At 39.4% G+C, this 17,352-nt stretch overlaps 1 protein-coding gene across 3 annotated transcripts in view; it reads left to right on the plus strand.

Moving 5' to 3' along the window:
* arhgap21a (Rho GTPase activating protein 21a) overlaps window positions 1–17,352 on the plus strand; it is a 193,651-nt gene that overhangs the window by 71,602 nt on the left and 104,697 nt on the right. For all 3 annotated transcript variants that reach the window (XM_078234146.1, XM_078234109.1, XM_078234117.1), the window contains exons 3-4: window positions 12,362–12,541; window positions 15,194–15,218. In XM_078234146.1, the coding sequence (XP_078090272.1) occupies window positions 12,362–12,541; window positions 15,194–15,218 (205 nt within the window). The remainder of the gene's footprint in view (window positions 1–12,361; window positions 12,542–15,193; window positions 15,219–17,352) is intronic.

Genomic DNA, 17,352 nt, shown 5'->3' on the forward strand with positions numbered 1-17,352 from the left:
AGTTTATCTGAATTACTTTGTCATCTTTCCCCTACGCTTTGACACCCCCTCCCCTCAAAAGAATTAATAACTGCAAATTTGACATTATTTCTCTTCCCAACTTCACTTCATTTACATATTGTGTACAGTAATGATCCTCACATTTGGCTGTCCTCAGAAGTTTATCATTATCCTGTGCTCCATGATCCTCACCAGTGGAATCACCACAATCCTATCTTGGTGAAGAAAATTGGGATTAAACAAAGCATTGCACTAACTCTCTCCTCCATTTTCCTTGTTGCAATACTGCATCAGACTCCCAGCAGATCATCAATTGGAATGGAGATAATCTACAGAATACATAGGAAACTGTTCAAAACCACTTCAACCTCAGTCATAGAGATTTTGTGTGCAGATTTTTTTCGTACACGTGGGCATTGCCAGCAAGGTCAGCATTCATTGCCCATCCCTAATTGCCGTTGAGACAAGTGGCTTGCATCCCTATTTCAGAGGTTAAGAATCAACCACGTTGTAGATCTGGAGTCACATATGGGCCAGACCAGGTAAGGATGGCAGATTTTCTTCCTTAAAGGACAAGGACCAGGTGGGTTTTTACAAGTGTTAATAGTTTCATTGCCACTGTTGCTGGGACTAACTTTTCAATTCTAGATTTATTAATTGAATTTAAATTTCATCAGCTACCATGGTGGGGTTTGAACCCTTGTCGCCAGAGCATTAGCCTGGGCTTCTCAATTACTAGTCCAGTGACATTATGCCACTACTTTCCCGGGATGATGCTTCTGTGTATACTTGTTCAGAAACTGAGCTGCAGGTCATTGTTGACTCCTCTGAAGCATATGTGAAAATGGGCCTTTCAGTAAACACTTGTAAAACTAAGCTCCTAGCTCCTGCAGCAAGGCAGCTCCCCCCTTGATTAAGATCAATGGCAAGATCTTGGAAAATGTCACCGTTTTCTGTATAGGTAACCTCTTGAAAGAAGCAAATGTCAACAATGGAATTCATCATCACCTCCTCTGTTCCAGTTCAGCTTTTGGTCGACTGATGAAAAGAGTATTTGAGAACCAAGATCTCAAACTAGAGACTAAGGTCACGGTTAACAGGGCAGCTGTGATCCCTGCACTCCTACATGCTACAGAGACTTAAATAATTTATAGCAGGCACCACAAAGCACAGGAGAAGTACTACCAGCAGTCTTTGCAAGATCTTCCAAATCTGGTGGCAAGCAAAGCAGTCCTACAGTAGTGTTTTCTTGAGCAATTTGCTTAGCATTGAGGTGCTAATCACTCAGCCAACTCTGCTGGACAAGACATGAAGTTTGTATGCCTGATAACAGTCTCCTGAATCAACTGCTCTGTTCAGAACTCAGTTCTGACAGGAAACTCTTACTTAGGGGAGAGTGGCAATGCTTTAAGGATGTTCTCAAAGCATCTTTGAAGAGGTCAAATATATCTGCCAAATCCCAGGAAACCCAAGCTTGTGACCAACCAAAATGAAGAAGGCTCACTTGGGAAGGCACCTTGAGAGACTTGTCAGGAATGTGCAGAGCAGTGAAGTTGAGGTGTCGGACAGAGCACAAAAACCTTCAAACAACCCAAACCTTCAAGCACCACCTACCCTGCATTGGACTTGTGAGCTATCTTGAAACACTTCAAACTGGAACGGAAGCAAGTCATCATCAATCCTGAGGCGTACCTAAGAAAATATCCCTGTCACTCATTGTTTGTGACTCTTCCATGGCAATGCAACTCAATTCACAGTTGTTGAATACTTCCTTGGGTTTGTTAATTTTCATTTCGCTGTAGAAATTTGCTTCATGAATCTTGCTGCCTTATCTTAAAGTAATTATTTATGACATGATATGGCGTCAAGAGCTTCTCTGAAATTGTAAGTATATTACATCCACAGAGTTTTCATTGTCATTGAGGTCATTAGTATTTTGAAGAGCTTCACTAAATTTATTGGGCAAAATATACCCCCTACAAATCCATGCTGCTTCCATACTATTCCTAGCTAAGCATTGCATTATTGCTTTCTAATATACTTTAATCACCTCAAGTCCTAGACTCATCAGACAACAGATTCCGAGGTCATCCCTGTGCTGCTTTTTAAGATTCACGAGATATCATCTACTTTCCAATCCTCTGGGACTATTCCTGTTTCTACTGCTTCCATAAATGTGGCGAAAAATGTTGATTGCACCATACCACGCATGTTTGTGATGTCTGAGTTATAGTGCTTCTTTGGGTATGCAAAGCAAGGAATGTAACATCCCTTGTCAATAATCAAACATGTTTGTCTGGATAAACCCCAGAAAGAGTTGTTTATTTGTTTGCTACTGGCATTTTTATCATGGCATACTTTGAATAGTTTTAGGACTGTGCCATGCATTCCTCGTGACAAAAATATGCATGTCCTGTGACAAACCTTGGGAGTATTCAGTCAGTAATTATTCAGATTCTCTTCTGAAATTCTACCTTTGTATTTGAAAATCAGAATAAGATGAAGGGATTCAAACTAGTCTTGCTTGTAATTAAGAATTGTAGTTGTTTTAATGAAGATGCGCTGCTGTAAGTTTGTGCATTAATTCTTGATGTATGAAAGTACATTTTCAGCAAGAAAAATGATTATAACTGGAGGATTTAACTTGTGGTAGTAATTGTGTTAAGTTGTGAAACATTTTTCGAATTCTCAGTGTCAGGAAATTAAAGTTGAAGAAACAAAAATACATCGAATTCAATCGGGTCTACAGCACAGAAACAGGCCTGTTGGCCAAATGACCTATGCTAGTATTTATGTTTCACATGAACCTGCTCCTTCCTCCTCTCCATCCCTATCATTATATCCATATATTCCTGTCCACCATGTGCTCATTTAGATTCCCCATTAATGCATCTATATCAGATGCCTCAGCTACTCCTTGTGGTGGCAAGTTCCACATTCTTGTTGCTCTTCATGAAAATAGGTTTCTCCTGGATTCCTTATTAGATTTGTTGGTCACTATCTATCTTGTGTTTATGGTGCCTAATTTTGGTGTCTCCATGAATGGAAGCATCTTTTGTATGAATAATTTGTAATTAATATTTATTCAGTATCAGCTGGATATCCACCAGCAGGGGCCAACCTCTGCCTTGTAGCTGTATACTACCAAGTAGCTATCCTTCATGTGGGAGCCCAAGCAGTTAGCCCAGATAGACTTTTCAATTGTGAAGGACCTCTGATGAATTGAAACAATCCTAACAAAAACTTGAATTTAACTAGCGCATTGAACATAATGAAATGTCACAAGGTGCTTATTAAACACAAAATTTAATTACACTGAACCACATAAAAGAACATTAGGCCAGATGCCCAAAAGCTTAGTCAGAGAGGTAGGTTTTAAGGAATGTTTTAAAGGAAGAAAGTGAGGGAGAGATGTGTGGAGCAACATAGGGAAGGAATTCCAGAACTTGGGGCCCAGGGAACAAAGTGTAGTCACCAATGATGGAGCAATTAAAATCGGAGATGCTTGAGGGGCATATAGTGTTTTTAGGCTAGAGGAGATTATGGAACCATAGAAAATTGCAGCTCAGAAATGAGGAAGGGGGGAGGCCATGGAGGAATTTGAAAACTGAGGCATTGCTTGAATGGGTGCCAATGTAGGTCAATGAGCAAATGAGACTATTTTAAAATTTATTCTTTCACAGGATGTGGGTGTTGCTGGCTAAACCAGCATATATTGCCCCCTCATTCCCATTGAGCCACCTTCTTAACTGCTGCAGAACATATGATGCAGGTGCACCAACAGTGCTATTAGGAAGAGTGTTCCAGGAATTTGACCCAGCACCAATGAAGGAATGGCAATATAGTTCCGAGTCAGGGTGGTGTGTGACTTGGAGGGGAGCTTGCAGATATGGTGCTCCCATCTATCTGTTGACCATGTCTGCCCAAGTGGAAGAGGCTACGGGTTTGGTAGGTGCTGTCACAATCACATTGTTGCAGCACAGGAGAAAGCCATTTGGCACATTGTGTCTACATCAGCTCTCCAAATGAGTAACTCAGCTCGTGCCATTCCCTGCCTTCTCCCTGTAACCCTGCACATTCTTTAGGTAAGTCTCTTTTCATTTTGAAGTCTTCGGTTGAATCTGTCTCTTCCACACTTGGGTTGGGCATTCCAAGCCCTAATCACATGCTGTATTTTTAAAAAGAAATGTTTCCCACATCAACTTTGCTTCTTTTAATGATTATATTTCTTTATATCTGTGTCTTTTCATTGTTGATTCTTTCACAAGTGGGGACAGTTCCTCACTGTGTATGCTGGACCCTTTCTTTAAAAATGTCATTTTATGGGATGTTGATGTTCCTGGCTTAGCTGGCATTTATTATCCATCCCTAGTTGCCTTTGGTGGTGGTGAGCTGCTGCCTTGAACCATGCAGTCCCTAAGGTGTAGGAACACCCACAATGCTGTTAGAGAGGGAGTTCCAGGATTTTGACCCAGCAACAGTGAAGGAATGGAGATATATTTCCAAATCAGGATGGTGAGTGATTTGGTGAGGAAACTCCAGGTGGTGGTATTTCCAGCTATTTGCTGCTCATATCCTTGTCCTCATAGATGGTTGTGGGTTTGGAAGATGCTTTCGAAGGAGCCAAAGTGAGCTCCTGCAGTGCATCTTGTAGATTGATGTACGCAGCTGCCACTGTTTGTCGGTGGTGGAGGGTTTGAATATTTGTGGAAAGTGTAGCAATGGAGCAGGCTACTTTGTCTTCGATGGTGTCAAGCTTCTCGAGTGGTGTTAGAGCTGCAATCATCCAGGCAAGCGGAGAGTATTCCTGACTTGCACCTTGTAAATGGTGGACAGGCTTTGGGGAGTCTGGAAGTGAGTTACTCGCTGCAGGATTCCTAGCTTTTAACCTGCTCTTGTAGCCACAGCATTTGTACGGTTAATCTAGTTCAGTTTCTGGTCAGTGGTACCCTGGAGGATTTTGAATACCTCAATCCGATCTCCTTTTAACACTTCTCCAAAGAAAAGTCCTAACTTCTCCCATCTATCTTACGAATTGAAGTTTCCTCAAACCTGGAAAAGGAATGTGGAACATATATATGGATGTATTTTGCCCTCTACTGGTGAAATTACTTATGGTGTTGATCTTGAAAGGCTGTTTTTAGTATTATTTAGTACTGTTACCTCAACTGTATGTGCCATTCTAATAAATGATTATTTGAAATGGTCTTGATGCATCTGAAAGTTACTTTAATTAATATCATCTATTTGTATACTATTATAATAAAGATCCTGTATTTTTTTTATTCACTCGTAGAATGTAGACGTCATTGACTAGGCCAGCATTTATTGCCCACCTCCAATTCCCCTTGAAAGGTGGTGGTGAGCTGGTTTCTTGAACTGCTGCATTTCATGAGGTGTAGGTATACCCTCAGTGCTGTTAAGGAGGCAGTTCCAGGATTTTGACCTCGTGACATGGTATTTAGAGAGTCCTTTCACAATCTTGGAAGATCCAAAAGTGCTTCATAGCTAATGAATTACTATTGAAGTGCAGCTCATGTCGCATTTTGAAATCATTCTTCATCTCTGCTTTGATGCTAATTTAACTTTGCAGAAATCACTTTAATATGCTCCTGATTCTAGTGCATTTACTTTGATTGCAAACTAAATTCAGAATGGACTCTCCCATTTACGTTGTCCTGGGAAAAATAACCCAAACTCATTTGCCAAGAAATTCTAACCAGGAAACATTTGAGGTTATTTCTAACCAAAGTAAGATTTGATTGATGATCCCAAAGTATAAGCTTACTGCAAAAATCCTGACACTGGTAAACAATTTAAAATGTTTACAGACTTATTTAAAAACTAGTATTGGTTTCAAAACAGTGGTTTACTAAAACTAGTCCTTGGCAGATCAGCAATTCAGAATAGGTTCATATTTGTTGAAGTCAAAGGGTACACAAATGTTTTCAGTACAGTTGCATCAATTTAAATATTTTAACAATCATTCAGCCTTTGGGGGGGTGGGGGGGTAACTAAATGTCCGACATTGTTTCCAGATACAGTGTAGGACATTTAGTACTTAGATGAGGAGAAACCTCTTCATGGAGAATGGTGAACCTATGGAATTCTCTACCATAGGAGGCTGTGGCGGCCAAGTCACTGTATATATTTCAGAAGGAAATAGAATTCTAGACTTTAAAGGCGTCCAGGGGTATGGGGAGAGTGCCAAAGTTTGTTTATTTGTATCACAAGTAGGCTTGCATTAACACTGCAATTAAGTTACTGTGGAAAAACCCCTAGTCGCCATGCTCCAGCATCTGTTCGGGTATACTGAGGTATGGTGCTGAGATAGAAGATCAGCCATGATCATTGTGAGTGAATGGCGAAGCAGGCCCAAAAGATTGAATGTCACTCTGCTTCTATCTTCTATGCTTCTGTGATTGAAGCAGCTTCTGAGGCAGCATGTTAGCTAAATTCGTGTCCCTTTAACTCACATTCTGAGACCATTAGCAATTTTATATACCAGAAATTTTATCACTCAATATATTTCAGCTAGACTAACAGAACAATTAATTTTTTTTGAGCCTAAATATCACAACTTAATTGTAATCAAGTGATCTAAGTATCTTCGTGCTTGATGAGTAGCTCCATTATACTTTAAATATCCAATGGCAACAAAGTACTCCAGGCCAAGTACAAAGTATGCCAAATTCTCAGCAAAGCTTCCTCTACTGTCTACTTCATCTTAAATTCCTCAAGAACAATCCTCTGTGATACAGGAATTCCTTACACAAGCAACTTTCATATAGTTGCGCACCATTGCAAGTATTTTATACTGTAACTAAATCATGACTTTTGTCATGTGCATATTTTCCAAAGTCAAATTTTCACCAGACAAAATGTCCATGTTCACAGCTTTCATTTTATTTCTTCAAGGGATGAGGGCATTGCTGGCTAGACTACCATTTATTGCCATCCCTAATTGCCCTTGAGGAGGATTAGTTGCCTTCTTGAACTACTGCATTCCATCTGGTGTAGGTACATCCACAGTCCTGTTAGGCAGCAAGTCGGGATGGTTTGGAAGGGAGCTTGCAGGTGTTCCCATGCATTTGCTGCTCTTGTCCTTCCGGTGGTAGACATTGCAGGTCTAGAAGGTGCTGTGGAAGGAGCCATGGTGAGTTGCTACACCGCGTCTTGTAGATGCTACACCGCATCGTCTCGCATGTGCTGCTGCCACTGTGTGTTGGTGGTGAAGTGATTGGGGTGCCACTCAAGGGAGCTTTGTTTCTCTCTGTGATGAACTTCTTGACTGTTGTTGGAGTTGCACTCATTCAGGCAAGTAGAGAATATTCCAGTGCACTTGTGCCTTCTAGATGGTGGACATGCTTTTAAGAGTTAGATGTGTTATGTGCTACAGAATTGCCAAGCTCTGACCTCTTTTGTTTTGCCACAGTGCTTATAAAGCTAGTCCAGCTCAGATTCTAGTCAATGGTAACCCCCATGGCAGTGATAGTGGGGGGATTCAGTGTTTGTAATGCCACTGAATGTCAAGGAGAAATGGTTTGATGCTTGCTTGTTGGAGATGGTTATTGCCTGGCATTTGTGTGGCGTGAATGTTACCTGCAACTTGTCAGCCCAAGCCTGGATATTATTCACGTTTTGCTGCACATGGACTGTTTCAGTATCTGAAGAGTTGTGAATGGAGCTGAACATTGTTGTGCAATCATCAGTGAACTTTCCCACTTCTGACCTTGTGATGGAGGGAAGGTCATTGATGAAGCAGCTGAAGATGGTTGGGCCTAGGACACTATCCTGAAGAACTCCTCTAGTGATGTTCTGGAGCTGAGATGATTGACTTCCAACCACCACAGCCATCTTTCTTTGTGCCAGATATGTCTCCACCCAGTGGGGAGATTTCCCCCTGATTCCCATTGACTCCAGTTTTGCATCCTTTATGCCATACTTGATCAAGTGTTGTCTTGTTGTCAAGGGCCGTAGTCTCACCACATCTCTTCAGTTCAGCTCTTTTGTCCATGTTTGGACCAAGATTGTAATGAATGGCCCTGGCGAAACCCAAATTGAGTGTCAGTGACCAGGTTTTGTAAATGCCACTTGATAGCACTTTGCTGATGATTGAGAGTAGACTGATGGGGGCCGTAATTGGCTGGGTGCCTTTTGTGGACTCTGTTCCAGTAATGTGAAAGACTTGGATAAAATCTACAAGTTTCAAATTGCTTTGTTAACAAATCAACATTTATTCTGATGTAGCTTTCAACTCGTCCAACAGCTACAGGGGTAACCAAGTTCTTTATCCATAGCGCTGCTGCTAAACTTTGGCTAAACGTAACGTGAAGCACTTGTTTTGCTTTCGTTTATATCTCTTTTCAGTTTTTCTTTTTTTTCCTCAAAAGCATTCAATTTTGCACCTCAACCTTTATGTGAAAGCAGGGTTTCTCTACATTTATAGCTGAGTGCAATGGTTCTATAACCATAATGGGTGTTTCAGAATGGTTTCACAATAACTGAACAGTGCGCGTAGTTATTTCCTTCGTAACAGAGGAAGGAACAGCAATAACCTGTACAGCATCTGTACTGTTTTTAAAACACAGTCCAAAGATTTTTTTTTAGGAAATTGGCTGCCAAGCCAAGAAAGAGCGATCAGTGGCTTGGTTGAAGAAATAATATACATGCACACAAAGCCCAGCAGTGCAGGGAACAAATAAGGAGAAATCTGGAGGAAAGGGCAAGCAATGGAAGAAATGAAAATGTGGTTCTAGGTGTGTTTCTGAGCCTTATAAATAAGGATGATTTTAGGTATGACCCTTTGCATTGCAAGTTAACTGATCTTGGCAAGAGTGGAAACATTAGAATTAGCTTCAACATTTATAGCAGTGGTGTACAGCCTGTGGCCCACAGGCCGCTTACGGCCCATCATGTTTCTGGCTGCGGCATGAGAGATTTTGTTGATGGAGTGAGCGCAGAGTTTGCGAAAGAGAGCACAGAGCCAGGAAGACAAAAGAACGAGCAGGAAAGAGGGAGGCTGAAAGTGGAGCAAGTGGAAATTGATAGGCGAGTTTTTTTTTCTTATTTAACTTTAAATACTTTTACAATTTATTGGTAACACTGAGCTTTTCTTCTGAATGCTTCTCCCATTTGAAGTTGATAGTTCTATTAATGTATGAATGATCTAGCATTTTCTGTAACTATGAAATATTTGATCTGTATTAAATGTATTTAATCTTGTGGCGTTGTGGTTGATTCACATTGCCGATTTCAACCTTGCAGCCCACTGAAAAGAGAGGGCTACTCGCAGTCCACTCACTAGCCGAGGTTGCCCGTTACTGATTTATATGCTTAGATGTGCTTGTAGTAGCTTTTAATTCATGTGTGGGATAATGAAACAAAAGTCTTGCAAAAAGTAGTGAGTTTGTTTTGGGGCTGTTTCTTTCGGGTAAAAAAAAAGGAGTCATGTGATCTCATCTGAATCCTGCCCAACAACAAGCTCGGGTGGCAGTTTGATAGTTAAAGGGATGGGGGAAGGGATTAGGTATTTTACTGGGAAGAAGGTGCGAGTTGTGTACGCCTGTAAACAATGGCAAGGGAACCTATAATGACTGTGGGTAGACTGTTAGTCTCCAAGCTTCATAGGGAGGTGTTAGGAATGTCATATTTTATAAATGGCTATACTTGGAACTGTTTGCTTCATTTCAAGATAGAATGGATTTGGAGATCCAGAGGATATCTAACTAGCGTTACTACCTTGATGCATGACTCGTGAGGCAACCAGCCCTGTACCTGAAGCAGAGGAAATCCTGTCTCTATTATTCCCACACAGAAAATGGGAGTTCCCACACATTGAAGAGACTAAGTTTGTGAAGAACAGGACTAGAAGATTCTCCTACCTTTGACTAGAGAGAGGAATCTCCAGAGTAAGCTTCACTGTGAAAGTTTGCAGAAGGGAAGTTATCCAGTTGTGAAAGGGAAATGGAAGCCTGCCATCAGGAACATAAAATATCTTTGGACTGGTTCTGGGAGAGTAAAGTCCACTTAAGGGATAGAGTAAAGTATTATGATATGGGATTGTTGGTTGTGATCACAGTTTCATTGGGGATCTTTTCTATTCTGTGTTGCTTTTAGTTTGCCTGTTACAGTAGAAGTTTGAAAACTTGAAATCCTGGAGTTTAATCCTTCCTGATGGTCTCAAATATCTTAAAGGTATCCATCTCTGAGAATCATAACAATAACAATAGCCATTTGGCTGCCTGAACCTTCTGCAATTGTGGTATTGTATTGAATTAGGAAAAAAATCCCAACATTCATCCTCTCAACTTTGCAATGTTTGATTATTTATGCAGCTTTTGGATGAGTTGTTAAACCAAGTCTGCTCGTTCGTTTTCCCTTCTCTTTTTTTATTCCAACACTGATTGAAGAAAATATCGACCTTCCAATATATCTAATGAGCCAACCATCACATCCCATTCTTGCATTGACTGAAGATCAGTTAAGCCAACACGTCTACCTCATTCCTGTTTGTGGGACTTTGCTGTGCATAAATTAGCTGCCACGTTTTCCCACAGTTAGTTTCATCCTACTGATGTGTTGTTGCAATAGTAATCTTGCTCGGCACAAGGGAAACTATGTTGGCATTCCATATAACAACTTATAGTTGCATAAGGCCTTTTAAAGTCATAAAATAAAATCCCAAAATGCTTTTAAATTATCAAACTTTTTTTTGCATCAGTAATTGTTTTGCTTCTCTCCAAGGGTTTTGCTTATGGAGTGCTGAGTTCTCCGCATCTCATGTGAAGCCAAGTCATTGGGTACACAATTTTAAGTGCATGGGTTCATTGTGATTTACTGTATATAATTCCTTGGTTTGGGCTGGATTGCCTTTAGATGTTGCATATTTTAGTTGGTTTAGATGAAAGATACTTTCTATCCTCGTGATGGCCTTCTGATGCTTCTCCTACTGCCTGGAAGGGTTGGTGCTTGTTCAAATATTAGAGCTTCTGCACGGAGGTAATCATGTGAGTTCAAGGTGAGGCTCCCGGCAACCTTCGTGTCGGAGCTTTATGTGTTTCTTGGAATCCCTTTCAGACTGTTGTTGCAATGTAATTGCAGGCTACTGAGGCTGTTTATTTAAAGTGATGACAATAGCAAAATGAGTTAATGGAATATAATGGGGAGAATATAATGTGCTTCAGTTGTATGAACTTTTGGTCAGTTTCCCAACTAGAGAACTGGGAAGAGATGCAGCGCAGAATCTCTTGAATGATACATGATTAGCCATAGTAAATGCACAGGATTATAGGATAGGAGGGGAGCTGGGTAAGATGCTCATTCAGAGAGTTGGTGCAGACTTAATGGGCCTCCTTCTGCACTGTTGGGATTCTATAGTTCTTTGGATACCAGGGCAATGTGTGATGTGGTTAGGTTGCATAAACTTTTATTCCCTTGAATTTAGAAGGATGAAGGCATATCATTTTGAGGAGTTTATGAAGGAATTTGAAAGGGCAGTTCAGAGAAACTATTTTCTCTGATGGGAGCAAGAGCACAAAGTAAAAATAGAACTGTGCCATTTGGGAATGAAGTTCTAGAGCAATTTTTCACAAAGGGTAGAGGAAATCTGGAACTCTTCCATATTGGCTTTGGATATCAGCCAATTGAAATTCATCAGAAGTAGAAATCCAAGGTGAGTAAATGGAGTCTGAGTTACATATGAGTAATGATCTGATTGAAAGGGAAAAGAGGCTTGAGGGGCTGAATGTTCCTGTGATCAAGATTATATACTATTTTATAATTTTCTTTCTAATCATCACAGGATATTCTAGTATTTGGGGAACAAATGAAGACTGTGATAAACACCAGACCAGTCTCTAGATCTCTCAATACTCTGCACAATGCCCATACAATCCCTACAGTGCAGAATGAGGCCATTTGGCCCATTGAGTCTGCACCAACCCTCTGAAAGAGCATCTTACCCAAGCCCATATGCCTCACCCGATACCTATAATCCCGTGCATTTACCATGGCTAATCCATCTAGTCTGCACATCTTTGGACTGCGGGAGGAAATTCACGCAGACACGGGAAACGTGCTAACTCCACACAGTCACCCAAGGCCAGAATTGAACATGGGTCTCTGACGTGTGAGGCAGCAGTGCTAATCATTGTGCCTCCGTGCTGCCCTACACCTGTAGCTACGTTTAAAAATTATAGAATCTGCAGCAAATGTATATTTTTGGCTAAGCAGAGAAAGAATCTCATTGAAAAAAATAACAATAGAGAGACTTTTCGTTCTGAATTACATGATTCTTTTATATACTTTAGCATAAAGATTGCTGTTGGCACTTCTCAATTGATTGTTTTCTTTTATGCAGGGGAAAAATAAGAAGGATGGAAGTGGACAAGTCGAGAGCACCTCACCGCTGGTGGATGACATTTTCTCATGGCCAGGCCCAAAAACCATTAGTCTACGACGAAATTCGCAGGGCTTTGGGTTTACTCTGAGACACTTCATTGTCTACCCTCCAGAGTCAGCTGTGCATACCAATATAAAGGTTAGAGATTCAAAGTAATCTCCAATTCTTTGAGCAAAACTGAAACCTATTACATTTTTAAAAAACTTTGTTGAAAACTTACTTTTCCTTTTGATTTAATGTATTAATAACGTCAATATCTGCATATTTTTTGAATTGAATTTTAAAGTGCTGTAGAGGGTTTTTGAGCAAATTACTGTAATGTTATTTAAAGCAGCATTTTTGATTTAAAGGTTAAAGTTTATAGTGTCACAAGTAGGCTTACATTAATGCTGCAATGAAGTTACTGTGAAAACCCGTACTCGCCACACTCTGGCACCTGTTTGGGTACACTGAAGGAGAATTTAACATGGCCAATGCACCTCACCAGCACATCTTTTGATCTGTTGGAGGAAACCAGAGTGACCTGGCGGAAACGCATGCAGACTCGGGGAGCATGTACAGATTCCACACAGACAATAAACCAGGCCAGGAATCACACTCCGATCCCTGGCACTGTGAGGCAGCAGTGCTAACCACTGTGCCACCCATTTGTATGCACAGAGAATGCAAATGTAGTAGAAGGTATTTTTGCAATACTTTGTAATACTGGTGCAATACAAGTTGGGTTGTATACCAACCAATGTTTCTACCTTGAAAACCTTTTTTAATTTGTGGTTGTCTTAAAGTCATCTTTCATTTATTTAGCAAAAAGATGCCACTTGCACCCATAACATTTTAATGCTTTATTCAAATGCCATGATCATTGAAGTTGTGGTTTTTTAAAGCTTATGAATTTTAACAGTTGTTGAAGAAATAAGTCATTTAACTTTCTAGTTGAAGGTTTAATTGAAGATAGTTTGAAAGTTCAGCTTTTCCAAATATTGTATGCTTCATTCAGTATCCTGATTAAATTTAAATTTAGCTTGATTGGTTCTGGACTTGAAATTTGTCAAAAATGGCATCCAAAGTGGATGTTGTTCCTATTTTTGAATGTTGAATTAGATCAGTTTATCTATTTTGCTATAGTTTGTAGGTCATGTTTAAAAAGTCCCTTTGTGGTTCATGTTTGATTTTCACCATCATCGTTTCTATTTTTGGATTCTATTTTAGATTTTGAGGCATCAACACTGATGGACACTGTCAGTGTGCTCTCAGGAAGAAAACATCCTTATCAAAACTTGCTCTAAAAAAAACACTTGGAATGTAGAAACAAAAATAGCCATTTAGCCCTTCCAGCCTGTTGCCATCCGATGGGATCATGGCTCATCTCCAATTTAACTCCATATATCTGCTGTTGTTCTGAGCCCTTGATCCCTTTGATAACAAAAGTCTATCCATCTCCTATTTAAATCAGTTAATTTAGCCTCAACTACCATTTATAGAGGAGAGTTCCAAACTTCTACCACCCTTTGTGTTTTTTAATATCCTTCCTGGAAGGTCTGCCATTAATCTTTTTGACTATTCCTCCTGGCTCTAGACTTCCTGGCCTGTGGAACAGTTTCTCTCTATTTATCCTATCTGTTTCCTCTCTTCCTCTTAATATTTCAAATTTTGATCAAATCTCCCTTTAAACTTTCTGAATTCCAGAGAATACAACCTTACTTGTGTAATATTGCCTTGTAACTTAGCCCTCGGAATCCATGCATCATTCTGGTAAGTCTACGCTTCACTCCTTCCAAGGCCAATCTATCATTCTTCAGGTGTCGTGTCCAGATCTGTTCACGGTACTCCAAGTTTAAAGTCCAGAAGTTCATGGGGCCTACGTCGATTATGTCCTGTACATGTTTGTGACTTTGATTACATGTGTACCTGGAATCTCTTTGGACATCCACTGATTCCACCTTTTCACCATTTAGAATGTACCATTTTTTAGGACCCTTTTGAGTCCAAAGCAGATTACCTGTTTTGTCTACATTGAAATCCATTTGCTTTATTCATTCACTTAATCTATTAATATTGCTTTGTAATTTTATGCTTCCATTGCCTATCTTTGTGTCATTGACAAACTTAGATATGTGACTTTCTACCGCTAAGTCATTGATAAGCACAGTGTTAATAGTTGAGGCCTCTACACAAATCCTTGCTGGGCACCACTAATTGTGTCCTTCCAGATAGAGTACTGTACGTTATCCCTATTCTCCTTCCTTTCAGTAAGCCACTTTCCTAGCAAGATCAATAATTTCCCTTCAACTTCATTAGTTTCAATTTTAGTTAAATAATTTCTTATGAGGAACAGCATCAAGTATCTTCTGGAAGTCCAAATAAATGACATGAGTAAGAATTTCCCTGTACATAATCATCTCTTCAAAACAAAAATCATTAGGTTTATCAAGCATGTAAAAAATATTCTGTAGGTTTTCTCATTTTTGCATCAAACAACACTACAATTGGACCAATGCATGTCATTGCTGTTTTTGGATGAGCTGATAATTGCTTATAGAGTTCCTAGAGGTTTGTGCTGTGTTGCCACTTTATCATAAAGGGCTTGACTCCTACTTTATGCCAATAATGAAGCTGATGTGGAAAATAGTGGGAAGCAGCCTATTATGAAGATTCTGTGCTATGCCCTTTGGAATATCAATTGGTTGCTTGTGGATTTAAAAGCATCAAAGATCCTGTCACTTGGCTTATAAACATTACTTTTGATTGGAAATTGAATGCAAAGCGAGTAACTATATGTTTTTTTGTTAGGATGAAGAAAATGGAAATAAAGCGGGTGAGTATGAACTGCCTTATTCTTGTATAGCTTTGTAATAACATTAAACTTTTAAAAAACATGGCATATGCTTTTGACACTTTGGACCCTGAAATGGAAGTTTTCATAGCTGTACATTAACCGTAAACATAATATGTACCCGGGTGTATTGTTTGTTCTAAATATTTTCTCTGGTACCGTGTTGCTGCTTCAATTTTGTGGCACTTTAATAAATGTCCAGTGTTCCCCGCTTGCAGGAAATGCTTCATGAGTAGTAAATATTTTTTTTACATCAAATGGATGCACACAGTGGATCCAATTAAATGTGGCCAAGTCTTAATGCTACAGTTTTGGTTTAAAGATGCAGTAATAGAAATATAAGCAAAACATGCTGAAAATATTCAGCATGTCCATCAGCATCTGTGGAGAGCAGACAAATTTAATACTTCAGATTGATGAACTTTCAACTAAACCATTTTGATGAAAGGTCATCAACTCGAACCATTATTTCCAATGTTGTCTTTTATTGAATGCTTATATTGCCATGTATTTTTGAGGACCAAATCAGGAAGCTCCTTTAATGTTATATGTTGCTGTATTTTCAATTTTGTCGCAAATAGTATTTTCCCCTGGGACAGGGAGAGAGAAGCTGAAGTTTTAGTTTCTGATTGCTATCTAGTAGGGCTATTTGTGCATGTAGCCATATAATGAGAATAGAATCAAATTCACTAACAAAAATGTTCTCACCTGTGTGCGGCATTGCATGGAAGCGTTTTGGTTTAAGGGTGTGAGGAGCTCTACTTACTTCCTTAATTGATTTATATGGATGCCATTTTATCTGTGTCCTCAAACTTGATGAGGGTTTCTTGTCCCCTCATTTATTTCCCTGTTTCTGCTTTAGATGTATTTTGATGCAGCGTAAGAAAAAAAAGTGCTTGCATTTATATAGCGGCTTTTATGATCTCACGATGTCAAAGTACTCCCCAATCAATGAAGTACTTTTTAATTGTAGTTACCGTTGTAATATAGGGAAATGTGGCAGCCAGTTTGCACACAGCAGGTTCTACAAATATGAATGAGTTAAATGACGAGGTAATCTGTGGCGTTGGTTGAGAGACATATGTTACAAAGTACACATGGAGAACTCCACTGCTCTTTTTCAAACAATGTCATGGAAGGGGGTAAATATTTGGTGCAAGGCAGTATGATTAGTTTTGGTTTGCTGTAGCAAAGGGGCAGCATATTGTGCTGAACAGCTAACCTCTGTGCTAAAATCTTAAGGTTATACAAAAGAAGAGATTTATGAATAAAAAGCAAGAGTTTCAAATTGAAGTATTGTTAAGGCTGGCATCCCATGGGTGAAAGGGAGATTTGATCAAATATAGAGGCACGGTAAAGGAACATTTAATATTTGTAGGATAAATTAAAATTACTCGGGAAAGAATGGGATCTTGTGATTTATTTTGCAAACGCCATACATAAGAAACTATGTATTTACACAGCATGTATGTACAATGTTCTCATGCTGTTCCATAGAGCTTTGCATACAGTTCAGTGATTTACAGGAGGTGTATTTAATTGGCTGTTCTGCTCTTGGAGGCAAATTTTTTAAAACAGTGAATTATTGTTGTTAAAATGAGGGCATTGGAAGGAATTTGTATTGCATAATGTTTGGCTTCAAGGTTCTGAGGAATTGATCCAACTCCAAGCAAATGAAGCTTTAAAAATCCAAACAAGACACACAAACCCTGAAAAAAAAATATTCAGGGCTTGAGAAACAATTGTAAACATTGACAGTATTTTGCATCTGAGGAATGCACTAATTAATGTTCAATTCATTTTGCAAAGCATGGTTGCATGAATAAAAAAAAGTTTATCTAATATGTAACTAATTAAACCACTTGAATGGGAGGGATATTTTAAATTGAAGATTAAAGGTATTGTCCAGACACATGTTATTTTATCATTAGCAGAGCGTATTAGAAGCATTCAATTGAAGGATCTTGAAGGGAAAATGTGCTAAAAGTTATGAAAGAATTAGCTCTACACTGCTTTAGAACTGCTGTGCAAGCAGTTTGAATGGCGGAGCAGGCTTAAGGTGCCAAGTGACTTATTCCCCTTCCCAAGTTCGTATGTGGTATAACTTGGAGCTCTT

This window comes from Mustelus asterias, chromosome 2, assembly GCF_964213995.1.
Source record: "Mustelus asterias chromosome 2, sMusAst1.hap1.1, whole genome shotgun sequence".
In the NCBI taxonomy this organism is placed as follows: Eukaryota; Metazoa; Chordata; class Chondrichthyes; order Carcharhiniformes; family Triakidae; genus Mustelus; species Mustelus asterias.